The sequence below is a fragment of the Triturus cristatus genome, chromosome 5_1 (assembly GCF_964204655.1).
Source record: "Triturus cristatus chromosome 5_1, aTriCri1.1, whole genome shotgun sequence".
Taxonomy (NCBI): domain Eukaryota; kingdom Metazoa; phylum Chordata; class Amphibia; order Caudata; family Salamandridae; genus Triturus; species Triturus cristatus.
The window spans coordinates 329,018,987-329,046,140 of NC_140587.1; the positions used below are offsets into that span (position 1 = coordinate 329,018,987).

The 27,154-nt window shown below is 49.4% G+C and overlaps 1 protein-coding gene across 1 annotated transcript in view; it reads left to right on the forward strand.

Moving 5' to 3' along the window:
* The window catches only part of RAD21 (RAD21 cohesin complex component), a 343,159-nt gene that overhangs the window by 281,908 nt on the left and 34,097 nt on the right, over nucleotides 1-27,154 (forward strand). The window contains exons 11-12 of the mRNA XM_085605069.1: nucleotides 997-1,145; nucleotides 17,579-17,719. Of these exons, the coding sequence (XP_085461195.1) occupies nucleotides 997-1,145; nucleotides 17,579-17,719 (290 nt within the window). The remainder of the gene's footprint in view (nucleotides 1-996; nucleotides 1,146-17,578; nucleotides 17,720-27,154) is intronic.

Genomic DNA, 27,154 nt, shown 5'->3' on the forward strand with positions numbered 1-27,154 from the left:
GGTCTACACTGCACACATTAACCAAACACTATTGTGTAGATGTGTTAGCAAGACAACAGGCAAATGTAGGCCAAGCAGTACTTGACTCTATTTCAAACTACAACTGATTCAGGTTAGCCACCGCTTTGGGAGTTTACTGCTATATAGTCTACGTAAAGCATGTAATCTACAGCTCATATGCCTCGAACGGATAATGTTACTTACCCAAAAAGCATCTTATGGCATGTAGAGCTGTAGATTCACATGCACCCACCCACCCACCTCCCCGGTCTCATGTGGTAGTTGTAGTTCTTAATTCACATTCATACGCATGGACATCTCTATTGTACACATACTACTCCATTCTCGCCCTCTCCGGTAAAACAATCTAATCTAAAAATCACCAAAAGGAGGAGTCACCTACCTTGTGACTTGAAAGACTTCGAACAAAAACATCTTGCAAACATCTGGACCCAACAATAGATGGCAGGAGTATGCAAAACATGTGAATCTACAGCTCTACATGCCAAGAAAAGATGCTTACTGGGTAAGTAACATTATCCTTGTGTATATGTAGTGTGCAATTACCTCAAAATCTATGTTGTGGATGGTGGTTTCAAACCTCTCCATGTTTAGCTTTCGGATCGTTAGACCCCTTGTTATAGCCTTCACTAGATTGTCTCTCACAGAGGGCTTCTGCATCCAAGAGACAGTAATAGGGAAGAAACAAGTGTGGGGAGAGAAGCATTTTTCTGGAGCACACACTACAGCAAACCACTTTAGTACAGTCAAATAGAACTGGTGAAGGGATAATCCCTTTGCCGCCTCTTGTGATTGTGACCTTCTCAGTCCTTTGGCCAAACTTATAGCAACATTATGAAAAATGTTTTTAAAAAAGTACTTTGAATAGCAGAATATTGTGTGTATTGTAGAATTTTAATTTTCTTTTTGGAATTCAATAATTTAAACAAAATAGTTTTGTAGCCAATCATCTGAACATTGTTTTTTTTAATACAGATCAGCCTATTTTAGAGGAACCAAGCCACCTACAGGAAACAATAATGGAAGGTAGCAGAACGCAACTTGATGAAACCGCCATGCCTCCACCACCAACTCCACAACAAGGAGTGAAGCGCAAATCTGAGGAAATGGAACCTGCATTACCGGTAAATAAAACAAATGATTTACCTACGTTCCTAAATCTAATGAATCCTTTTCCGTCGAGGGTTCTGTACTTGTTGAATTACCCCAAGGGACTCGACTTTGAACATGACAACTTTCGTCAAGGATACCCAGCTGAAAACGCAACTTTCAAGGGGTTTCAAGTGGCTTAAGAAGCAAAGATTTGAATCACTCAATTCCTAGAATGAAATAGCATCCGAGCCGCTCATTGTGTTCTCAGTATAATCTATTTGGTATTCCAGTGAAATGTGAACATAACCTATCCAAGCCATCAAAATGTAAGCATTGCTCTGCCGTTGATCTACAGCGCTCTGCTGCCTAATATGGTCTGTTATATGCTTAATTCTTTCAGCTTTTTCTGCTGGACAGGTCAGCACATGTCCTCTAGATTCTAACACTAGTGCTTTTACCTATAATGTTCCTTAGTCTCCAGTCTGTGTAGGAAAACCAATATCCAGCAGAAGTTCAGTTCTTGATTTTCTCTTAGTTGGCGCAATTTCCCTACATGGCCCAGCAGTGCTCTGCTCACTGAGCCCATACATGTATTGTTCACTCGCTGTAGTCCCAAGCGGGATGCTTGTGCTAGTCAGAGTGGAACCTCTTTTATTTCTAGCATGTATGAAAACCGGAGAGAAGTTCAAGCTTTTTAAAAAAAATATATTTATTGAACAGCTTGTGTAGTACACAATAGTTTCTCAATGGAGGGTCAAAATGATCATCCAGGATCAGTCAGAACAAGCATTTTTTCCCCATAAAATAAACAACATCCCTCTGAACTTTCCCACTACCCATATTTCCTTTCCCTCATGGCACTTTAAAAAGGTACAGTAATCCCAACAAAGCGAAGCATCACGTGCAGCAGTATACAACAAGTGGCAGGCCCAAGATTAAACAGATCAAGAGCATCAGGTTACAGTGTCAATTGCAAATCCGGGTTTCCCAGAAGGTACACAGATAGCGGAGCCCAGAAATCTTTATGGCGTGAAGTTTCAGGCAATTTCTCAGCGTAGGTATCCAGCTGTTCTTTACAGTAAAGTAAATCTCGGACCCACTTCTTCAATGTTGGGGTAAGTTTAGAGCCCCAGCATTGGGCCACCGCTCTTAGCCAGTAAAGTCAAAACAGCCACCAATCTGCGGTTGCAGGGTTTAAGATTCTTCACCCAGCCCAACAAGCAAACCTCAGGGGTACATAGCACAGGTTCAGACACCACTTTCGTAAGCTTGTTTGTGACCGTACTCCAAAATGTATATATTCCCTTACAATTCCATGCGAGATGCATAAAAATCCGCATCCACCTGCCCACAGCGCACACAGCACGCGGGGTATAGTATAACTGGTGTAGGGACGCATTGTATAACTTTGTGACTAAGCCTGTACAATCCGCACCCGTTAGCACCGACTGAAGCGCCAACAGCGGCTTGGGCTCAGCTGGGTAATCTGGATAAATGGTTCTAGTCGCCTGCCGCACACGCACATAAGTTAACACAAGCATCAACCCCAGGTCCCTTGCACCCTGTACGTCAGCAAGCGACCGGTACTGGCCTTGTTAATATAGGTCCTCTGAATATGTGATGACGACCGCACCCAGTGCTTTAAGAGCAGCCGGCTCTCGTGCAGCATAGATGTCAGTGCGCAGCGAGCGGTAATGTTGGGGCATAGAGATACTGCAGCTGTGCACGCACCGCCAGCATCTTCCACGCCCATGCTGTGCAAAGTGCGGGGTTTATTTCGGCCCTGGGTCCACCACCCCCACCAGACAAGGCAGTCGCGACAAAGGCCAACGGCAGGACTGCATCAGCCTCAATAGCTACGTGGGGTTGGAATCGCTGTGGAAAGAACCAATAATGTGCAAACTGGGCCTGTGCACAGAGATAATAAAAGTGCAGATCAGGGGCTTCAAAGCCACCCCGCTCGAACGGTAATACCAGCACCTCCCAGCTACATCGAGGCTTCTTACCCACTACACAAAGGACAGCAGTGCTGACTGAAGCGAATTAAACACAGCCAGAGTGAGGCGGATGGGGATATTAATAAACAGAGTAGTTTGGGCAAAATAGTAATTTTAACCACTGCGTTGCGTTCTGCTAACGAAAGCAGGAGTATGGCCCAGCTTGTTCAGTGATTTGGGTTGGGGCACAGCCATAATTCTCAGACACCACCACCTCAGGGTCTCTTTGCAGCCATACCTCTGGGAAATCTAGCTCCAAGCACCTCGTACCAGCCATCAGCGGAAACACCGTAGATTTTGCCCAATTAATGCCCTGTCCTGTAAAGCATTCAAATTTAATATATTCACGTAGTAATTCTGGGAGATGCGTAGCGTACAGAAGCATATCATCGGCGTACATCTAGACCACCAATGGATGCTGTCTGAATCTTAGCACGGCGTGGCAGTGGCACTGATGGAGCTTACAAGCCAGTAGCTCCAATGCAAGCACGAATAGCATAGGGGGCAGTCCTGCCGCATGCCAGGACAAACAGGAAATGCAGCTGATAACCAGCCATTAATCCTCACACGTGCCGCCCAGCCATTAATCCTCACACGTGCCGCAGGCGCCTCATATAGTAGTTGTATCCACTTCAGAAAAAAGGGTGGTAGCCCCATTCTGAGTAGAACTGTGAACATGAATTCCCACTGCAGGGAATCAAATGCTTTTGCTGCATCAAGCAGCACAGCAACTGCTTGAAAATCAGCCTCGACATAATGAAGGGTGGAGAAGATAGTGCGCCGTAGAATGGGAAGGGACAAATACCGACTGATTCGGGAGGACCAGGTTGGGGAGGGGGGGGGGGGAGAAGAGTACCCTTATCATATGCCTCCGCAAAGACATCCAAGAGTCTGGGTGCGAGGTCATCAGCATAGGCCTTATAGAATTCGCTAGGGAGTCAGTTCAGGCCAGCCGCCTTACACGTGGGGAGCGACGACATGGCCAATTTTACATCTTCCTCGTCAAAGGGCTGTGTAAGGTATTCACGTTGGTTGAGAGATAGCCACCCCAGCGCAACATCGTCTAAGTATGCATTTATATCGGCTGCAGACACATTTGTTGGATTCCCATAGAGGTTGGAGTAGAAATCCAGCACAACCTCGCTAATTTCGGGAGAATTGTAGTGCGCTATTGAAAGGAAGTGGGTTTCTGTTGCAGTAACCCCCCCCCCCCCCCCCACACACTTTTTGCCTGATACCTGAGGCACTTTTCCTTGGTGTACCTTGGGTCCCTGCCAATCAGGTACCCAGGGCCTGTGTTCCTTCCCTAAAAACTGTACTAAAGCCTAAATCCAATTAGCATCTCTGGCCACATGTCAGCCCCTGGTAAAGGGTACCCTAGGTACCCAAGGCATTGTGACCAGAGAAGACCCCTAAGGGCTGCAGCACTTATTGTGCCACCCTTAGGGGCCCGGTACCGTGACACACACTGCCTTTGCAGGCTGAGTGTCCTGGTGCAGAACTAAACAGTTGACATGACACACATCCCTGTGTGACATGCTCACAAACCCACTGCCCTGGCATACATCAGCCACCCCTCTAGCTGGGTGCCCTATGCCAGTGGTGTGGGCACAGGTGCATAAGCCCTGTGCCCCTACAGTACCCAGGGCCGTTCCTGGGCACTGTGTGCAGTGATGGCATTAAGAGTATATGGTGCTGGGAGGTTCTCGTTCCAAACTCCACAGCACCATAATGGCTACACCGAAGACTGACAAGTTTGATATCAAACTTCTCAGCACATTAAACCCACACTGATGCCAGTGTGGGATTTAATGTAAAATGCACTACAGAGGGCATCTTAGAGATGCCCTCTGAAACCTAACCTACAATGCACATCTTGTCTGAGAGGCAAGAAGACCTGCTGTGCAGCTGCTAAGAAGAGGACGACACCAACTGACTTGGCCCCAGCCCTATAGGCCTGTCGACCCTCGAACCTGCTCCCGCAAAACCTGGCTCCTTCTGTGGTCGGCAACCTCAAAAACCCCGGAGGCCCTGACTGCCTTGTGACTACCAAGACTACCAGAACCGCGATTCCAGCCCACTCTGCACCCGCCGAGCCTGTGCCTGAGTGAACAAAGACCCTGAGGACATCCTCCCACCACCCACCCCCACCCCCGGTGATTCTGACCTGGAATCCAGTGCCCAATGACCCTCCTCGACGACGCCTGCAGCCTCAGGACAAGGGACCCCTCCAACCGCGACCAGCAGGGGGTAAGATTTCCCAACCTCAAGACACCCCTGCACCTGGCGCCCCTGTGCCCAACTCCTGGGTGCCTACCTATCCTCCAAGATCCCAACTTACCCCTCGAAGTGTTGGTCGCTCCAGAAGATCCTCCGTCCCCGATCCTGCAGCCTTTGTTCACTTTCCAAGAGCGCCATTGAATAACATTGAGCGCCCGACGGCTCAAAAGCACCCTGCACACAGCCGCCTGAGTGCCCCTGGCAGTGCAACCTTTGTCTGAAACTACCTCCCCATTTGCCCTGAGCAAGTGACCAGGAGCCCAGCTCCCACAGCCGCGTGGCCTGCTTGCCAGTAGCCACCAACCACCAACTGAAGGCCCCCTGCCTCTCATTGGATAACATTGGGCCTAACTACCTCTGCACCTGGCTGCCCCTGTGCCGCTGAGGGTGTACCAACTGCACCTACCTGATCTTGGGAGATCACTGAGTCTATGCCCAGAACCTTAACTCTGCCAGTCGAGTACTTACCTAAAAGCCGATAACTCACTTTTCTTCCATAGGCTAACATTGACTGGTTTCACTTGGAAATTCTTTTAAGTGTGGAGTTTTGGAACTTTAAAATATTCATCTAAAATCAGCCGAACAACGAATTCCGACTTACTCACCTGTTATCAGGAGAGACCTCAGTGCTGCATCTTTTAGCCGAGTACTGACCCTGAAAACTTGAATTTCCTTCTATAGGATATCATTGCCTGCTTTTTGCTAGAAAAGTTTCAAAGTGTCGATTTTTGAAACTTACAAATATTCTTTAAAAATCGTGCAAACGATAAAAACGGAATTACTTGCCTGATGTCCCAGTGCTGAACCTAGGAGCCCAGCACTGGATTACAAAAGTAACGCAAACCTACTTTACCTGCAAACTGAATTTCCTTCCATTGGATAACATTGGTAATTTTACCTAGAAAAGTTTCTAAGTGTCAACTTTTAAAATGCAATAATATTCCTTTAAAATCACTATTATAACCAAAACGCTTTTACTTAACCCCTTCGATGCTGCGCAGATTCCGCCGCTGTGCTGGCGGAATCTTGCGCGGGCGGGGTCATGACGGAATGGTTCCGTCATGAGCACAGCTCAACCGTGGGTCATGACGGAACCATTCCGTCATGAGCACCGAAGGGGTTAACTGTTTACAGTGCATGTCCCAGGACTGAATCTAGGATCCAGTCCTGTGGTTAGAAAAGTAATCTACAAATTAATTGCATTTAACTAGAAATTCCCATTGAGCTCAATGTTGCATTGTGTTTGAAATTGTGTTGCCGATTGCAACAACTGTAGCTATTGTAATCAAAAAGTCTATTGCCTTTTTGAAAAGTATTTAAATAAAGTAATTCATTCTGAGAAAGTATATTTTGATACCTTGTTGGTTCTAAAATAAAACTATATCTTTTGATATAGAACAATTGGCCTAGAGTTCAGTTCGAGTGTGTGAGACCATTTGCTGACTGAGTGTGTACAACAAATGCTTTACACTGCCGTCTGATACTGCCTTACTGCTCGACCAAGCTACCACTTTAGAGAGTAAGGTTATATCTAACTTTAGCCTCTTACAAACCTCTGTGCACACTGTACCTTACTTTGATCCAGTATATACAGAGCCACTTTCTTACAGCTATTCCCTCAGTGTCTAGCATCTCTGTGATGTCCTGACTACAGGGTGCTGCTAGCTTCTGAGCAAGCGAACGACTGGGGCGGCCCACCTCCCTATAGTACCGAGCAGTATAGCTCCGTGAACTGAGCCAGCTCCTGATCCACTGTGTTGTGTTCCGTTACCAGCTTTCGTATCTAAGCAAGTGTATGTTTAGCTGGATTTTGGGCATACTCGTGCTCTAGTGCAGAAATATCACCGGCCAGTTTAGTTATCCGACGACGCAGAACCTTTAAAACACCTGCCTGTGCTCCCATGCAGACGCCTCTGATCGTAACTTTAAATGCCTCCCAAAGTACCCCAGCGCTGTCCACCGACCCCTGTTTTCTTTAAAAAACCAAAAATCAGTAATGGCCGCGCCTACTGTACACCTGAACCCCTGATCAGTGAGAGAGTAAGTGGGAGCCTGCATCTCCATCACGGGGGAATGATCCGACAATGTTTTGGCCAGGTGGCGAAAGTCTACAACCCAGGTGCATGCAATCTGAGAGGAGCCAGTAGTCCAAGCGGGACCATGTGCCTTGTACAGTGGAAATGAACGTGCTTTCACGGACACCCAGGTGCCACATGCGCAAGATATCATGTACAGCCCCTGCATCTAAAAAGCCCACTAACGAGGAAAGTTGGAGATGCGGCACCAAACATCTGCGAAGAAAGAATGGTCATCGACGTTTGGGCCGTAGACATTCACCAGAAGAACCCCCACGTCACCTAGGGTACCATGGACCAATGCTACACTGCCTTGTGTATCTGTTTGTGTTAAGCGCAGTGAATGGAACCTCTCTTAACCAATATCATCACTCCCCTAGCATAAGAAGAGTAAGAGGAAGCGACCCTCCTCCCCGCCAAGCGGGTACCGACATTCTTCTCTGAGAGTTGCGTAAGATGCGTTTATTGCAAGAACGCCACCTGGACGTTCAGTCTGTCTAAATGTGCCAGCACAGATCATATCTTCTTGGGACTATTTAAGCCATCATGGTGCTGTGGAGTTCGTAATGACAACCTCCCAGCACCATATACTCTTAACCCCTTGTGTGCCACGCCCTTTCCCCCTCCTGTGCCGGGCGTTTTATTAGTGGGTGGGGTTCATGACGAGAGAGTCTCGTCATGGGCACAGCGCGACTGCTCCATGACGAGACTATCTCGTCATGGGCACTGAAGAGGTTAATGGCAGCACTGCACTTACAGGGCCCAAGAATGGACCCAGGTACTGTAGGGGCACAGGGCTCATGCTCCTGTGCCCACACCACTGGCATAGGGCGCCCAGCTAGAGGGGTGGCTGATGTATGTCAGGGCAGTGTAGGTTGTGGGCATGGCACACAGGGATGTCGACTTTGTTTTGTCCTGTACCCAGACACTCAGCCTGCAAGGGCAGTGTTTGTGTCAGGTTACAGGGCCTCTAAGGGTGGCAAATAAGTGCTGCAGCCCTTAGAGGCCTTCCCTGGTTACAAGGCCCTGGGTACCTAGGGTACCATTTACCAGGGGCTGACATGTGGCCAGCGTTTGCCAATTTGGGTTTTAGGGAAGCAACATAGGCCCTGGGCACCTGATTGGCAGGAGCCCAGGGCACACTCCGTCAAAGTACATCAGCAATCCAGCAAAAAGTGGGGGCATACCACGCAAGAAAGATGGCACACATCACTTGCTGTACTCAGGAACTGGTCCCCACTAGTTCTAACCCCCACTTTGGGCGGAAGACCTGGCAGGAAAAACAAAGTGAGGAAGAGAGGTGTGCCCACCTCTGCCAAATCCACCCCTAAGGTGGGGGAGGCGAGGTGAAGCACAACCTCGAGCCCCGCCATCTTGAGGAGGGGGGTGGGCCCAGCCAACCAGAGACAGGCTCCTGCCCCCCTTTCACTGGAGTGGCAATAGGGGGTGTACCTACCCCGGGGAAGGGACCTATTCGTCCCTGCCCTTTACCTACCTGTAGCGCCCCTAAATTTAGTATTTAGGGGCACCCTAAACCTTCCTTCCTCGGATCCAGCAATGACAAGAAAAGGACGAGAAGAGCTAACAAGAGGACGACGCCCACTGACTTGGCCCCAGCCCTACAGGCCTGTGTCCCCTCAAACCTGCTCCTGCATAACCCCGCCGTGTCCAGCAGCCAGCAACCTCAAAAACCCCGGAGGACCTGCCTGCATTCACTTTCCAAGCTGCGTCTCCCGTGAACACCGGACGTGTTTGAACTGCAGCTTCTGGCCACTTCTGCCACACTATGCACCCGCAGAGCCCGGCCTGTATTTGAGTGAACAAACACCACGAGGAGGTCCCCTGTGGCGATCCTGACCTGAGATCTGGCGGCCCCTGACCTGCCTCAAGCCTCCAGACGACGCCTGCAGCCTCAATCCAGGAGAAACAAGCCCCCCCCCCCCTCCCCCCCCCCACCGCGACCAGAGTGTGTGAGAAAGTGGCTCTGTATATACTGTTCCCTAATAGGTACAGGGTGTACAGAGTCCACAGTCCCCCAGAGGCTGATAGAGGTAAAAGTTAGGTATGACCTTACTCTCAAAAGTGGTAGCTTGGTCGAGCAGTAAGGCAGTACCAGAGGACAGTGTAAAGCATTTATTGTACACACTCAGTCAGCAAATGGTTTCACACACTCAATAACTGAACTCTAGGCCAATGATTTGTATATATAAAATATATGCTTGTTTTATTTTTAGAACCACAAAGGGGGTAAAAATATACTTTCTCAGAATGAGAGGTTGAATATAAATACTTTTGTTTCAAGCAATAAATTTGTGTAAACAGTCACAGTTGGTTGCAATAAACAATCCTATTTCCTAAACATAACAATGCATTGAGCTCAATGGTAAATTCAGGTTATTTGTAATAAATTACTTTTCAGATTACTTTTGGAATTCCAGGTCTGGCTCCTAGAACCAGCCTGGGGTCAGTATTCAGAATCAAGTGATGAAAGTCGACTTAATAACTGTAATGATTTTTAAATAATATTTAGCTATTTCAAAAGTTAGCACTTAGAAAATATTTCACAGAAAACATTCAATGGATCTCTATGGCAAGAAATTCAAATTGCAGGTAGAGTACTTTATCGTTACTTTAGTAATCCAGGACTGGGTGCCTAGACCCAGGACTGGGGTCCTTATCAAAAACAGGTAAGTAATTTCGTTTGCAGAAATGGTACGATTTTAAAAGAATATTTCAAATTTGCAAAAATAGACACTTAGAAGAAATTTCACAGAAAAGCAGACAATAGTTTCCTATGGGAGAAAAATGAGTTAGAGGTAAGTATAGTTGTGAGTACTTTTCAGGGTCAGGGCTGGGCACCAAGATCCAGCACTGGGAGCTCACCCAGGAACAGGTGAGTAAATTCGTTTTTGTCACTTGGCTGATTTTTGGTGAATTTTTACAGTTTTGAAAAGTTCACACTTAGAAGATTTTTGAAGAAAAAGCCAGTCAATGTTACCCTATGAGGAAAATGAAGTTAGCGGTTTAAGGGTAAGTACTCGACTGGCAGAGTTGAAATTCCGGGCATAGACTCAGGGGTCCCCCAGTGTCAGGTAGGTACAGTTGGTTCACCCTCAGCGGTTTCAGGACGGCCGGGTGCAGAGTGAGTTAGGCCCAATGTTATCCTATGAGGGATAGGGGGGCCTTGGTTGGTGGCTGCTGTCTGGCAAGCCACGCGTCTGTGGGAGCTGGGCTCCTGGTCACTTACTCAGGGCAAGAGGGGAAGTAAGTTAGTGTAGAGAGTGCACTGCCAGGGCCACTCGGGCGGCTGGGTGCAGGGTGCTTTTGAGCCTTCGGGCGCTCAATGAAAGTCAATGGGAATGTTCCGGTTTGGAAAAAGGCTGCAGGCTCGGGGACGAGGATGTTTCCGGTGCCACCACCACTTCGAGGGGTAAGTTGGGTAGTTGTAGGTTAGGTGGGTACCCCGGGATTGGGCACAGGGGGCCGCAGGGCGCCGGGTGCAGGGGTGCCTTTTGACGTCGGGAATCTTACCCTCTGGTTGATCGCGGCTGGGGTGGCACTCGGTTCTGAGGCTGCAGGCTTCGTCCAGGATGTCGAGGGGGGTCCTTGGGTGCCGGACTCGGGGTCACAGTCGCCGTGGGGTCGTCCTCAGGGTCTTTGTCCACTCCGGCACTGGCCAGGCTTGGCTGGTGCAGAGTGTGTTGGGTCCGCGGTTCCGGGCTGCTGCCAGGAGTTAGGAATAGGTTTCTCGAGTAGAGCCTCTACTCATGGGAGTCCCAGGGAATCAGAGGTCAAAGGTAGCCAGGTCCTCCGGGGTTTTTGAGGTTGCTGGCCACAAGAGATGCCGCGCTGGAGCAGGAGCAGGAGCAGGTTCGAGGGTCGACAGGCCGGTAGGGCTGGGGCCAAAGCAGTTGGTGTCTTCCTCTTTTTAGCAGCTGCAGGGCAGGTCTTTTTTTCTTCTTGCTCTTCTTGTAGGTTTCTATCTGGAATCTGCGGAAGGAAGGTTCAGGGGGCCCCTAAATACTAGATTTAGGGGCGTTACAGGTAGGTGAAGGCCAGGGACCAATGGGTCCTTGTCCTGGGGTGGGTACACCCCCTATCCTGCCTCTCTCCTGTGGGAGGAGGGCAGTAGCCTAATCCTGATAGGGTAGGGCCTCCCATCTTCAAGATGGCGAGAGCCCGGAGATGTGCTTCACCTCGCCTCCCCCACCTGAGGGGTGGGGTGGGCAGGCTGGCACATCCCCTGTCCTTGTATGGGGTTTCCGGCCAAGCTTCCTGCCAGAGTGGGGGGTTGCAGTGGCCTGGGGAAACTCCAACTGGCGGCATGCCTTTGAAGCTTCCCTTTGCTCATCCTGGGGGAGGAGATTTCTCACCTCACCCAGGATGTGCATTGTTGCAGGCCCGGGAGAGCAGGGGCTCTCCCACCCAGGGGTCCAGCAACGTGTCTGCTGTGTGGCAGCCTGGGCAGCCTCAGAGCAGATGTGGATTGTAGGTTAGCTGTAAGGGGGCATCTCTAAGATGCCCTCTGGGGTGCTTAGTACATTAAATCCCACACTGGCATCAGTGTGGGTTTAATGTGCTGAGAAGTTTGATACCAAACTTCCCAGTCTTCAGTGTTGCCATTATGGTGCTGTGGAGTTCGTGTTTGACGAGCTCTCAGCACCATGTACTTGTAAAAGGCAGCACTGTACTTACAGTGCCCAGGAATGGACCTGGGTACTGTAGGGGCACAGGGCTCCTGCTCCTGTGCCCACACCATAGGCATAAGGCACCCAGCCAGAGGGGTGGCTGACATATGCCTTGGCAGTATAGGTAATGGGCATGGCACACAGAGATGTGTGCCATGTCGACTCTTTGTTTTGTCCTGCACCCAGACACTCAGCCTGCAAAGGCAGTGTGTGTGTGTAAGGGTACAGGGCCTCTAAGGGTGGCACAAGGAGTGCTGCAGCCCTTAGAGGCCTTCCCTGGTCACAAGGCCCTGGGTACCTAGGGTACCATTTACCAGGGGCTGACATGTGGCCAGGGTTTGCCAATTGGGAGTTTGTGTGTTTTAAGGAAGGAACATAGGCCCTGGGCACCTGATTGGCAGGAGCCCAGGGCACAACAAGGAAAAGTGCATCAGCTATTAGGCAAAAAAAGGGGGGGTTACTGCAACAGAAACCCACTTTCTCACAGAGTGGGTAAGAAAATCTGACGTCCAAAGGCACCCCTGCACCAGTCGCCCCACGGCCATGTGTGCCCAACCCAGTGGTGCCTAACCATCCCTCTACATCCCAATTTACCCCTCGAAGTGGTGCTCACTCCTGGAAGGTCTTTGTCTCCGAGCCGGCAGTGTTTCTTTGTCCCGGAGAATCTCCATTGAATTAAACAGGGCACCTGACCTCAAAACTGCACCTGGCTGCCCTAGCGCCGCTGAGGGTGCCCCTTTGGTGCTAACTTGGTCCCCAACGTGCCCTAAACATAACCCTAGGAGCTTTGCTCCCACAACCCTGTGGCCTGCTTGCCAGCAGCCACCAACCGGCGTCCCCCTATCCCCCATAGGATAACATTGGGCCTCAACACTCTGCACTCAGCCGCCCGAGTACTGCTGAAGGTGCAACAGTGCATCACTGACCCTGGGTGACCCCCGAGTCTAACTCCAGAACCCTAACTCAAAAGACCGATTACTTACCTTGAAACCGATAACTCATTTCCTCCCACAGGATAACATTGTTGATATGTGAAAAAGTTTCTAAGTGTCAACTTTTGAAATACAGTAATATTCCTTTAAAATCGTACCTTTAACCAAAACTGATTTACTCACCTGTTTACAGGAAATGTCCCAGGACTGAATCCAGAATCCAGTCCTGTGGTTAGAAAAGTAATCTGAAAAGTAATTAACTGCATTTTACTTAAAAAGCCCATTTAATTGAATGTAGTATTCCTGCAATGTGTTGCAATCTGCTTTCTTAAATCTGTAATCAAAACCAGTACCAGTTATACTGCAATTCTGATCTGTGTTCAAACAAGACAATTACTACTGCAAAGTATTTGTTTGCTTACCTGTACCAGGCTTGCTTGGTTCTAGAAATAAAACGGTATATTTTTTTTATACAAAAAAATTGGCCTAGAGTTCAGTGCTTGAGTGTGAGAGACAGTTTGCTGACCGGGTGTGTACATCAAATGCTTTACACTTTCCTCCGATACTGCCTTACTGCTCGACCAAGCTACCACTTTAGAGAGTAAGGTTCTATCTAACTTTAACTTCTGCCAAACCTCTGGAGACTCTTGGACTCTATACACACTGTACCTCACTTTGGTGCAGTATATATAGAGCCAGTTTCTTACAATATCAATATACATTGCATCAAAAAATAAAAATCATAACGTGGTTTGTTGCTGCCCCTGCAAGACAGCCAGAGTGTCTGTCCAAGGACCACGTGGACATGCATGAAGAAGCAACTCCCCCGACAGAAGAGCGAGCAAGTAATACAAGGAGGCGCCATAGAGGCAGCCAGCATCTGTAATAGTGCGTAAATAATTGAATCCGGCGCACTGAGAGGACCAGAAACAGGGGGAGAGTTGGCCACCCTCAGTACAGTCAGGGCCTACAGCAGGGGGATTAAGGATGTAGAGCATATATAGATCAAAGAGTGTCAGCATGCAGAGGCCAGTATGAAAACAACCAGACAGCAGTGTGAGCAAAGGGTTACAGCATAAACATTCAAAGCATGTCACCTACGCCAAACAGTGGCCATAAACATAGAGTACCCCAGGCACATAATCACTGCTCCTTGCCGTCTTGATCCGCGGTTGATGCAGTTCGTTTTCGCTTCAGCTTCTTGACGTTATCCATTGCTGCCTTGGAAGATGTGAAAATTTAGCAATCCCCATCCTGACCCACCCGTAAACAGGCAGGGTATAGCATTGTATAAGGAATGCGTTCAGCCTGCAATTTTTTTTTTTTTTTTTTTATTTTTTTTTAACTGCGCCAAATTCTCGTCTTGCTGCCTGGACGGCCACTATAAAATCAGGAAAGAAAGACATTGCATTCCCTTGATGGTTTACTGTGCCCTTTTCTCCCGCATGTCTCAAGATGGTGTCCTGGTCCCAATAGTTCAATAGGTGGGCTATTATAGGGCGAGGTGGGGCACCCGTTACTTGTCTCGCCGCCAGGGAGTGGTGGGCCCACTCTACTATAAACATAGGGGAGAGATTTTCAGGGCTAAAGACAAATATCTTTGAGCAGGGACTCTATAAAGGTCTCCATCTTGCCGGTATTGGTGGACTCCGGCAGGCCCGTGATGCGGATAATATTGTGGCGTGAATGGGCCTCAAAATCTTCATTCTTCACTTGAATAAGCGCTAGAACCTTCTCCATGTGAAGTGCCTTGTCCGCCACCACGCTAAGGCCATCTTCTTTTGGTGAGACGCGCTGCTCTATCTCCCCCATCCTCGCATTCTGCTTCTCCAACTGGGACGCCATGTGGTCAAGCCTATGATTCATCACCGCCATGTTCCCTTCGATAGCTTGGAGACTCTTCTGCATAGCAAGCAAAGTCGCTGCCAGCATGGAGAAGCCCTCGCTCTGGACATCCGCCTCTGAGTCAGAGGCCTCCCTTTCCTGCGACTTGGTGGTCTTTCATGCCTCAAACGTGAGGCGAGGCTGCAACTTGTCAGTTCTCCCCATGACTGCCGTTAACAAAATAGGTAGGGCTCCACTCCTCCAAAGTTGGGCCCCAGAGGCGCAAGCATAACAGGTGGTAGATACAGGCCTATTGCGCTGCAGATCAGTGCCAAGTCTTGATCACCTGTGTGGAGGAGCAAACACAACAGAGAAGCAGAGGCAGTCCAGCCCTGGGCAGGACTCAGAAGGCGCCAAGCTCTTAAGCCAAGGGGCCCCAGGTACCACGATGCCACAGATGGATTACTGCTTAGATGCGGGCCAGATCCAATGCACACTAGCACTCTCAAGAGGCCCCACAAGATCGTAGCCTGCAGCACAGGGGGACCCGGAGGGAAGAGAAGCCACAGAAGAATCCGCCAATGCACACCGTTAAGGGAGACCTACCGCGGGGTGAGTCAGTATAGGGTATCGGCGGGCGCCATCTTGCCGCGCGGCAGTCAGTTTCTTCAATATGCGACGCCCGCAGGGACCTACAATTTCGCCTCCGGCCACAGGATGAGGTCACAATGCAGGGCAGCCAGTTACAGGCAGAGATGCGTCGATTTTTGGGTGGATTTAGGCGGATTGGGGATCAGCCGGGCGAAGCTGCACTTAAGTGCGGCCATCTTGCCTGGTGCCTTCTAAACACCCCCCCCCCCCCCCCCCCCTCCCCCCACCACGTCCCAGAGATGTTCAGGCTTAAGTATCAGAGTCCAGTGTCACATCAGTCTGAATTGGTCTAGATATGGATAGTCTTAGTCAAGAAGGCCTTTGTTGATATTCACCAGACAACAGTCCTGGAAGGGAGCGAGGGATAAGTTTAACCAAAGTAGGGTAAAGCATGCAAGAGAAAAAGGGATTGAAGGCACAGTGACAAGCGGCTCTTCTCTCCACAGTGGACAAGGAAAATCTGGCTTTTGGACGCCACCATTCACTCATGTAATTGTTAAACTACCCAGCTAAGTATTGACCTTTAAAGGGTAGTGTTTTCATGCTAAATTTCACTGCCACCAGTCATTACCTTGTCTGGCATGAATAATCAGTAGCTTCTCTCACTCTGAGAAGGTGACTTCCTGTGGGAAGAGCTAGGCTTAGCAGCAGTGCAGTAACACATGGATGACCTTCAGTGTATTCACATAGTGCCTAGACTACCACACCTTTCCAGTTCATGCAGAGGACATGTCCATATACTTGAGTACATAAGTTTACACTCCGCATATTTTACCAAAAAGTGACATTGTCAATTCATCATGTGTAGATATTTGAACTCCAAGAGGAAACATGAAGTACTTTCTGCCTGCCCCACAGTTGCTTCCCCACTATATGGCAAGGCATCTGAAAAAGCAATTAGCAAAGCCGAAAGGGTAGGTAATGTCATTTTAAAGTGATCTGTTAGCTTTTCCTTTGCTTGTCTCATTAAATTATAGTTCTAAAGTGTTTTCGTTCAAATGTATTTTTGTAGTGGCTTATTTTTTATTAGCTTTGTTTGAAAACAAGTGTTATCTTCACTGAATATTCAAAACCGTTTTTAAAATGTTTGGGATGTTGTACATGCATCCAGGTACTGCGACAATATAAATATATCCATGTAGTACAGTAAGGGTTACAGGTAAGTCACGTTTGCTTAATACAGCTGTAGTTCCCCTTCACTTAACCTAATTGCAGACCCTCAATGTGTTGGATTACATATGTTGCTTTACGTGGATTTCGCTTTGGTCCAGATTGACACTAGTGATTTTGCTCTGTGGCTTTTGTGAACACAAGACTGAACTCGCATAACCAATGCTACCAGCTGCACATTCATGGTAAAACATGGGTCATGCTCAAGTGGGTAATCTAGATGCCAAAGCCACTTCATCTCTGTATCAGCAAATTATTTTGTAGGATTTTTTTTTTTAAGAACGCTTCTGTGGCTTGAAGGCCAAAACGTCTCCTTCGCATATATCTCCAACACCTATCCATCCATTGGTCCATCTACACACACCCAAGCAGACATCCAAATATTTTTTTGTTTTTGTTTTTTGTTTTAAGAAAACCTTTATTGTACATAAAAACTCAATACAAACATGGGCCTACAACCACCAGGGCCGGCTGCTAATATATACATGGTCATCAACATCAAGGCAGCAACAGGCCCCGCCGAATTAACAAATTACTGAGTGCACCTCAGAGGCTATCAGGATACATAAATTTTAGAAATACAAACAAAGGAAGAAAAAATAAAATAACACCAAAAAGCAAGGCGGAAACCATCGAAAAAGGGCGTCTAACCACAGCCGGGAGACCACACAATACATACTCCACCCTCGGGTGGTCAATGAGGATGATCAAGGGGACATCCAAATATTTATTCATCTACCATCCCTGATATCTATTAAATTCTTTTACTTAAGTTTTATTTTGGGAAAATATATGGCATAAGTACAGTGACCCATATTGTAATATACATTTCACATTTTGATACACAGCAGCAAGAAGCTGAGCAACCAGTGGAAATCCCACCAGTAGAACTGCCTCCCGAAGAGAATCAAACTCTGTGCCAGATGATACCAGAGTTAGAACTTATCCCAGACAAGGACAAGGAGAAGGAGAAGGGAGAGGAAGAGGAGGTAAGAAGTGACATTGGAAATGTGATTTGTTCTTTCAGGGGAACAAGAATGTTGTGTTCTTGTTACCACTTTGACTTTACACATTCTCTGCTTTTTTAGTTATCATGGTTCCGACTGTAGAGTTTTGTCCATGTCATATATTGCACTCTGGGACCTCAGTAGAATGTACTGCTCTAGGCACATCCTGAACTCCAAATAGGTCTCCAGTTAAGCAATGTGATGGAAGATTGAGTTCTCTCCAGTGTCACTGTGGTCAGATGTATACGTTTTTACAGAACAAACAGACCATGAGATATGGAGCAGAGGGAAAGAAAGCGAAGGGACAGATAATTCTCTTGTCTAGTTATTAAAATTTTAATTTTGTTACATTATAGCCACATAATTAAGGACGCTAATGTAAGCTTTTGTTTAACCCTGCAGCTTTATAGCGATGCTTGCACAGCTTTAAACAATAACGAAGGTACTTGAGTTACCATGAGTTCATTTCTTACCTTGTTAATAAATGCATTCTTTTTTCTTTGAGCAAAGTGTTAACTCAAAAATAAGTTCTCACCTGTACATAGGGTATCAGTAATCGAAATAGATGTAGATATCCTTAGAGAAATGACTTTTGGGTTGACATTGAGAACCAGTTGACAAACATTCATAGGCCAGTTAGCCCATCCACCTCATTATATGACCCAAAGTCTAACCAAACAGAGGGTGCCAGGGTTCCAGCCTTCCTAAGAGCACAACAGGGAATCTTATGCGTAGCTTCCTAACTTTGTACCCAAAAACCTTCAGTAAATCTTGACACAGATAGCAGGCAGTACTTGTTCCTTCCTTCAAAGGATCTGGGAAGGATTACCGCAATGACCGTCCAACAAAATGTATTTTGCCTGCATAAATTCAGCATTAAGCTGAAGACTGTTACTTTCAGCACCAAAACCCTAAGGAAGGGAGAGGCTGCTACAGCTCCTTAAGATTGAATGACCAGGGGCATAGTCTGAAAAAAGTGCCTTTAAATCAAAGAGCTCTAACCGAAGACCTGGAGCAAACAGATCGTCCACTGCAGCTACTTTAGAGCCCCATCATACCACAAAGAAGACCCTTCTTGTCTGCCTTGAAAGTACGGACTGCTATGTATGATGAGGTTTCACCTTCAATCTCCAGAAGCTGTCCATAAAAGGACACAAACTGCTTACGCTATTCAAGAGTGTAAGATAAACTCCATCGCCTGTAAAACCATCGCCGAACATAGCTACTGAATATCAATGATTTACTCAGCGACTAAGACCGCCATCGGCAATTTCACAGTCTACGATTAACGTCTGCATCACTGGGTAGCAAGAGCACTAGGTTGGTAATCGAATCAACGGTGAAAGCCTTTTCCATGAGAGACTACTCAGTCATTGATGAAATCCTCCTTTTCGACGAAGAAGCTTCCATCAGTGACTATCACTAAACAGGCAAGAAACCACCGATATTGACGCACAAATTCAAATCGTTAAAACCACCTCCACGGATAGACAAAAGCATCATCCATGCCTGTGTCTATAGTGTCCAACTTCTGGGGCAATTAACCCCCCTGCCCCACATTAGAACTACTAGGTGCTGGTTTTCGACTGACCGTGCCAGACCTTCCTCGTTTTGTGGGGAACGAGTGTAGAAGCGGAGAACCTGTGCCCTATCACCGGTACTCTGGGCAACGCGACCAGGAGAAGCACGCCATTTGGGGGACTACAATCCCCATCTACCCCTGCGCCTGAAGTGCCTTCAAAGCACCGACGCCGGCCTGTGTCATGTGTGGCCGCGCATAACCTTCCATGTGGTTTGTGGAGAAGCGGAGAACATGTGCCCTATCTCCGGTACTCTAGGCAACGCGACCGGTAGAAGCAGGCTGTTTGGGGGACTACAATCCTCATCTACCTCTGCCCCTGGAGCGCCTTCAAAGCGCCAGCCTGTGGCGCTGAACGCGCCCAGGACCTGATCAGGCAAAGGGTGGACCTGTCCATGCACGTCGGAGCCCGGAAGAGGCTGGGCCCCCCTTCTAACGTCTTAGCCTGATTCAAGGTACTGTCATTTTCTACCTGTTTTTCAGCACTGTAAATATGGTAAAACGAAAGGGCCTTGTCAACAAAACGGGCGGAGGGACTGTAACAATGTCGGACATGTTTTTGTCCAAAGCAGCAAGTGTTCTCTCTCACGAAACTTAACTAACAGAAAGGCGCCTATAAATGGAAGCCCTTCCTTTTCCCTTGGGGTCACCTATAGTGAGTAAAAATGAGGCTCCTCCTCATACTACAGGACCACTATTGATAATATCATGCGACCTTCCAGCTGGCCAACGTGTACTTTGCCCGGCCATTCTAGTTCCACCGGCCACAATGAGGGAGATGGAACCCCCACCTTCCACTATGTCTCCAAAGGACCCCATGTGGACCCCTCAGCAAAGCGTTGCAGGGCTGGTGGGGTCCCAAAGCCAATATAAGCTAAACCGACTCGCGCCTCCAAGCCCAAAGGCCCTCAAACCAAGTTGGTCACAGTGAATTCTGTTATACCAGCAATGCCATCCACTGCAAATATTTTACTGACACATGCAGTTCTGGACGATGCACTGTAGACAGAAGTAAGTAAAAGAATAACTATTATATTGGATCCTATTCTAACCAAATTGACACATTGAACTGAGACTAGCTGGATTAGAGACACAGAATCCTTCTGTCCCACCCCGGACGGAGCCTCCCCTATGTCCTCCCACGAAGAAAACCCTAGTTCACTCTAATGAGGATTGTGGATAGTCTACTTTACTGACCCCTATCATTCCATCTACCTCTGCCTCTAGGGTCGCAGGCCAGTCTTCAACTGTTACCGCCTACTCCAATGTACACCTGGAGGCTTCAATCCCACAAGGAACAGGTGCAAGGGAAGTATTACATCAGGGTCCAGCAGTACAGGAGGAAACAAGAGTGGTCTTTCAGCCAGCAGGAACACGAGAGAACGGTGTTGCAACAAATCCTCCATCTTCCACTAGCAGCCTCCCCCTTGGTACTGGTTCTGGCGAATGTTCCTCCTCTTCAAGAAAATGGGACCGAATCTACGACACAGCTAATGGACAAATGTCTCCACTGGCTTTCAAACAACCTTTAAGACTCCGGATTGAGGAGCTATCAACCCCATCCCATTTTCCTTGAATGCTGTAGATAAAAATAGCACTAGTCTAGCATCTTGAAATGTGGCAGGAATAGCCTCTAAGATAGGCAATGGCCATTGGAACAACCTTTGGCAAGCATTGGAGATTATTTGCTTCCAGTAAACGTGGGTCAAGGACCCAGTTTTCTTCCCAGGGTTCCGCACTTTCCACACACCCACAGTACCTTCAATGTCAGGAAGAGCAAAGGGGGGGTTTAATAACTTTAACCAGGGGTTCCCAGGGGACCTTCAGCTCTCAGGCCCTAGGTACCCAGAGTACTAATTACAAGGGACTTGCAGGGCGTAGAAGTACCAATTGGGGATATGTTTTTAGGGAAGAAGCCCTGGCACAGGGGATACTTGGATGGCAGGGACCCTGTGCACTAGAATTGAAACCACAACAAAACCAGGCAAATGGTGGGAGCTAACCATGTAAAAAGAGGCACTTTCTCACAGTACACCTTGTACCTAGGGCATGGGTGCTACAGAGGGTCCCTAAGGACTTCAGCAGGTATTGTGCCACCCTAAGGGACCCATACCCAAATTCATGCAGGCAGCCATTGCAGGCTGCAGTGAAATGGGAAACAACATGGCACAACTCCTGTCCCATGCCTACAGACACTGCATGCAAGATGTGTAAGTCACCCCTATGGCTGGGTGCATTATATTACATGTGAAGACCTATCCGCATGAGCATACATGCTCTTGTGCTGTGTAGTTCAATTACTAGATAGTACAAGTGAAAAGGGGAAACATTAAGTATATGTACTGGGCACTGGTCTTTACGAGTTCCTCATCTACATGATGGCTTTACTGAAACGAAATCTATGGTACTTGGTATCAAATTCCTTGTCTTAATGAATGTGAACTGTTGCCAGTACTTGATTTATGACATGCATCCATTCTGCCACAGACAAGTTTCTGACCCCCTGCAGGTGAGAGCCTGCGCATTTTGAGGTGAGAAACAATGCCTACTCCGGAAGAATTTGTTCACACCTCCTCCAGTAGAATGGCTAGTGATTTACCATATCAAACTCCAGGGGCTTCAAAGCCCCTCCTGCCTTTGATATGTGATCCCAGCTTCCCCCAGACCTGGGAGATGCCAACCCCTGTCCTGAGGTCCTTTTGGCACTAGCGCAGGTTGGATATTAACTATGCAGTAAGCCGGTTTCACATCCAGGCTAGTCACACCCCTAAGGTGGCCTACCTGATGTGCTCCACAAAAGAAGGGTTCCGCCATCTTGTTTTTGGTGGAATTGGGAACTCTGGAAAAGGGTCATGTCCCCTCCTCACAGGAAGTGGTCATATAGGAGGTGTAGTGACCAGGGGTAAGTAGCCCATTGGCTACTGCCCTTCACTCCCTTTAATGCCCCTAAATTTTATATTTAGGTGGCCCCATTGGGAACTCAGATTAGTCTGCCTGAAAGGACAAAAGACCAGCACATAACTTGGCTCAAAACCCCTACCTGGCTGCTGCTCTCCTGACAATTGCAGATGCCCAGAAGCTGAACAGCCTCCCCAAACCCTTGAAGGTCTGCCCAGCACTTCGAGCCAGCAACAACTCCCTTAGAGTGGAGGCCCCTCTTCCTTGCACCGTCCGCATCTGCCCAGTACAGTGTTCTGTCGACCCCTGGACCCACCCAGGGACCAGTACTCCAAAAAGTGGTCTATGTTGCTCCAGGTCAGATCCGGACTTCCTGCCAAGTTTGGGGACAACAGGAGATGCCCAGCACTAATACCCGAGGTACCGGTGCCATTTGCAAGCATCACCGCTCAAACTTAACTACTTTTCAAGGGACTTTGAATCAGGCCAGCTCCACACTGAAAGTGGCTTGGCTGTGTTTCTTTTCCCTCTTCTGCAGGTAAACGGAGAACCGTGAGCCTCTAACTCACTGACCCTTCAGACAAAACACCTCTACACCTGAGCTCCCCTGTCTAGGCACACATAAACAGACAGTGTCTCTGTCGTCCTGACACCCTCAAGAGCCAAGCCCCCCCTGCCACCCTCACCCTGGGGTTCTGCCAGACACGTAGTGTTAAAGGCTATCACTGCGTAATGCACCTCTGCACCCGTGCAGGTAAACTTCAACTGTTGATTTTTTTAACCTTGCTTAGGTCCAGAAGAACAGCCCAGTAAGCAGTCTGTAAGTGCACCTATGCAGTGAATGTTTATCCCATGAAATAACCTTGCCACGTTCAAGGCTCATGCCTCAAATCTGACAGCTGTCATTTTCTACTCTTTTTTTTTTTTTTTACTGTAAGAACTGATAACGTCTAAAGTATTTACCTGATTCCGATAATCTTCGTGACTAAAATTATATAAAAATGTTTTTTTCTAAATTGGTCTAGCGTGTCTTCTATAGTTTGTGACTTGTATATTGACTGTGTACAGCGAATACTTAACACTACCCTCTAAGCCTAAACTACTCACCCATACTTTCACAAAGAGAGCATTTGGGATTATTAAATCTGAAAGACACGTTAGTGATAGATTCCTTACCTTAGAATATCCCCAAGCGTCAGACTGGATCCGGAAAGTCTTTTCGTAGCAGTACCCCAGCGCGTCAGTAGGTGGCGTCGTGCGGCTCCGTGTTCGTCGCTGGTGGCGTATGCCCCGAGATGACGTCACGGGGACTACTTAGGCGCCACCCATGCGCGCTGACGTCAGTTCTTTCTGCACCAGAAAGTGCAGATTCGGTTAGAGCATGTACCTTAGTCACTTTTGACTACCCTTTTAAGACATTTGTCTCCTGTACAATTTTGGTTTCCTTGTATGTAGGGATGCCTGGATTTAAATCTTGCGGAACTGCCGTCGCAATATGTCAGTGGCGGTCCCCCACGTTGTCTGCCTCTACTGCCTGGAGACCGACCACGACTGTCGGGCCATGGCCCCGAAGGCCTTGAGGGAGTGGCGCCGGAAGCTGCTGGTTGTCCGGCACTCGTCCCAGCGCCGTTCCCGGTCCAGGGGCCGTTTCAGGGAACGCTCGCGGGGCCACAGTCTTCACCCTCGGATTCAGGTAAGAGGCGACACAAAAAGAAGTCGAAGCGTGTTCGCTCTCAGACGTCCCCCTGTCAGTCCCCACATGCGGACGAGGGGGACAGGGGTTCTGCCCTGAGTCCCACGGCCTACTCACCCTACCCGGGTCAGACGGCGTCTCCCGCACAGGTGCAAGAATTGCTTGCTACCATGGACCGCCTCTTTAGGCCTCGGGCTCCCGTTGGCGCGCTTTCAGGCCCCGCTGTCCCGTGTCCGGATCCTGTTGCACCGCCGGCGGATCCAGCTTCAGCACCACAGGATCCTGCGCCGTTGGCTCCGGCCACGGCGCCACAAGGTCCAGCGCTGCCGGCTTCAGCCCCAGTGCCACCCTCGGCTCCGCCTCCGCCGCAGTGGGTGCCATTTGTCCCACCCTTGCCCAGGTTCCAGGACCATTTTGTTCCTACCTGGGATCCGCATTGGGACACTGCGCCGGCTCATTCTCAACGCCGTTCACAGCACAGTTTCAGACGCAGTTTGTTCCTTCTCTGGCTCCTGCTCTGCCGCTGCGGTCTGTACCACATGCGGCGGAGGTGGAGGACAACTGGGTGGGGTCCAAGGACCCTCTTGCCCGTCACTGTGACTCCGAGCAGGACTGGGCGGACGACTTGGAGGATGTCGGCGACCTCGACGTCTCCTCTGACCCGGGGTTTGCCTCTCCCCCGCCAACCATGGAGGAGGGCGCCTCCTACACGATGGTGCTCCGCCGGGCAGCTGAGGTCCTAAACCTTGATCTCCCTACGGTGGCCCTCAAAACTAATCTCCTCACTGAAGTGCTCCAGAAGGCGTCCACTTCGTCGGAGCCCCTGCTACCATTAAACGATGCCCTCACTGACGTCTTGTTGGGCACTTGGTCGCGGCCAGCCACTGGGGCCCCTGTGGATAAGAATGTCTCCAGGCGTCCGCGCCCGGCAACTGGTGACCCCGCTTTTCTGACCACTCATCCTACACCTGAGAGCCTGGTCATCCAAGCCTCCACGTCAGAGTGCCTTTCCCACGGCTCCGCCGGATAAGGAGTCTAAGAAGCTGGAGCAGTTCGGTAAGCGGTTGTTCTCTTAGGTCAGCTTGGGGCTGCGGTTGGTGAACACCGCATGCCTTTTGGGCCGCTATTCCCACGCGGTGTGGGATACAGTTGCACAGGTGTTGCCTCTGTGTCCTGAAGAGACCCAAGCTGTGTTATCCCAAGCTATTGCCGAGATTCAGGATACAGCGAAGTTCGCCATTCGGTGTGGTTTGGACACCGTGGACTCACTTGGTAGTTATTTCTACGACTGTGGCGCTTCGTCGCCATGCCTGGTTGAGGTTGAGATCTACCGGGTTCTCGCCAGATGTCCAGAGCTCACTCATGGACATGCCCTTTGATGGCACTCGCCTGTTTGACGATAAGGCCGACAGTGCACTGGAGCGTTTTAAGAACTCGCGGGCTACGGACAAGTCCTTAGGTCTTTCTACAAAAAGCCCAGCCACTCCTGGTTTTCGTTCCTTTCGTGGCCAAGGCCCGGGAACCCAGGCGCGTTCCTTCAGCAAGCCTGGGCAGAGCCAGCCTCAGCGCGGACGCGGCTTCTGCAGGGGCAGATTTGGGAATCCGCGTGGGGGTCAGTCCGCCTCTGCTTCTTCTACCTCCAAACCTTCCGAGATCAATGGTGCATCCCATACCAGTGGGTGGCAGGATCCGCCTTCTCCTCCCCCACTGGCACGTTATCACGTCAGACAAGTGGATGCTGCAAATCATCCGCAGGGGTTACTTTCTTCCCTTTCAGTCGACCCCTCCAGCCATGCCACCCAAGTACCATCGCATGTCGGGGACCACTTTCCAACCCTCCAGCAAGAAGTTACGACCCTCTTAGCCAAGGGGGCCATTGAGTTCATTCCTGGGCCGGAAGTAGGGAGTGGTTGTTATTCCCACTACTTTCTGGTCCCCAAGAAGGACAAAGGGGGTCTGAGTCCCATCTTGGACCTCCGAAATGTCAACCGCGTCCTCCGGAAGAAGTTGTTCAAAATGCTGACTCTGGCTCAGGTCTTGGCTGCCCTCGACCCTTGAGACTGGATGGTAGCGTTGGACATCCTCATCCTGCCGGCCCACCGGCGTTACCTGCGGTTCACGTTAGGCCTGGAGCATTTTCAGTTTGCCGTGCTGCCCTTCGGCCTTACCAGCACCCATCGGGTGTTCACGAAGGTGATAGGTGATGGCGGTGGTCGCAGCTCACCTGCGCATGTCAGGGGTGTCAGTCTTCCCTTACCTCGACGACTGGTTGGTGAAGGCGGGCTCGCCCCAGGCAGTAGTCAACCACCTTCAGACTATGGCCGACCTTCTGCATTTGCTGGGGTTCTCCAACGTGCTGAAGTCGCACCCAAGTCCCTCTCAGAAGCTCCCCTTCATCGGAGCGGTTCTGGATTCAACGCTGTTTCGGGTTTATCTTCCCGAGCAGCGAGTCCAGGATATTCAGGCTATCCTGGGTTTGTCAGGATGACCCTCCGGCTCCTGATGGCCTCCTGCATCCTGCTAGTGCCACATGCCAGATGGCATATGCGGGCTCTGCAGTGGGACCTGAAGTTCCAGTGGGCGCAGCTTCAGGGCAACCTGTCCGATCATGTCCAGATCTCGGAGGGCGCTGCACGACAATTGCAGTGGTGGCTCACAAATTGCGATTGGGTCAATGGCAGATCCCTCGCCCTTCCCCAACCGGAGCACACAGTGGTGACGGATGTGTCCCTCCCAGGATGGGGAGGCCACTTGGGAGAGGCGGAGATCAGAGGACTCTGGTCTCCGGCGGAATCCCGGTTAAATCCCGGCTCCATATCAACCTTTTGGAGCTTCGGGCGATCTGACTTGCACTGAAGGCATTCCTTCCCTCTGTCTGGGGAAGTGTTGTGCAGGTGTTCACGGACAACACCACCGCCATGTGGAATTGCAACAAACCGGGCGGGGTGGGGTCCTGGACCCTTTGTCAGGAGGCTCTGCGCCTCTGGACATGGCTGGAACATCAAGGCATTACCTTAGTGGTTCAACACCTGGCCGGTTCTCTGAACGCCAGGACGGACAAACTCGGCCGCCGGCGCTTGATGGATCACGAATGGCGTCTGCACTCAGACGTGGTGCAAGGTCTCTTTTAGCAGTGAGGAGAGCCTTGGTTAGATCTATATGCCACCAAAGGGAACGCGCAATGTCATCACTTCTGCGCTTTGGAATTTCCAAGGCGGCACTCGCTCGGTGACGCTTTTCATCGCGA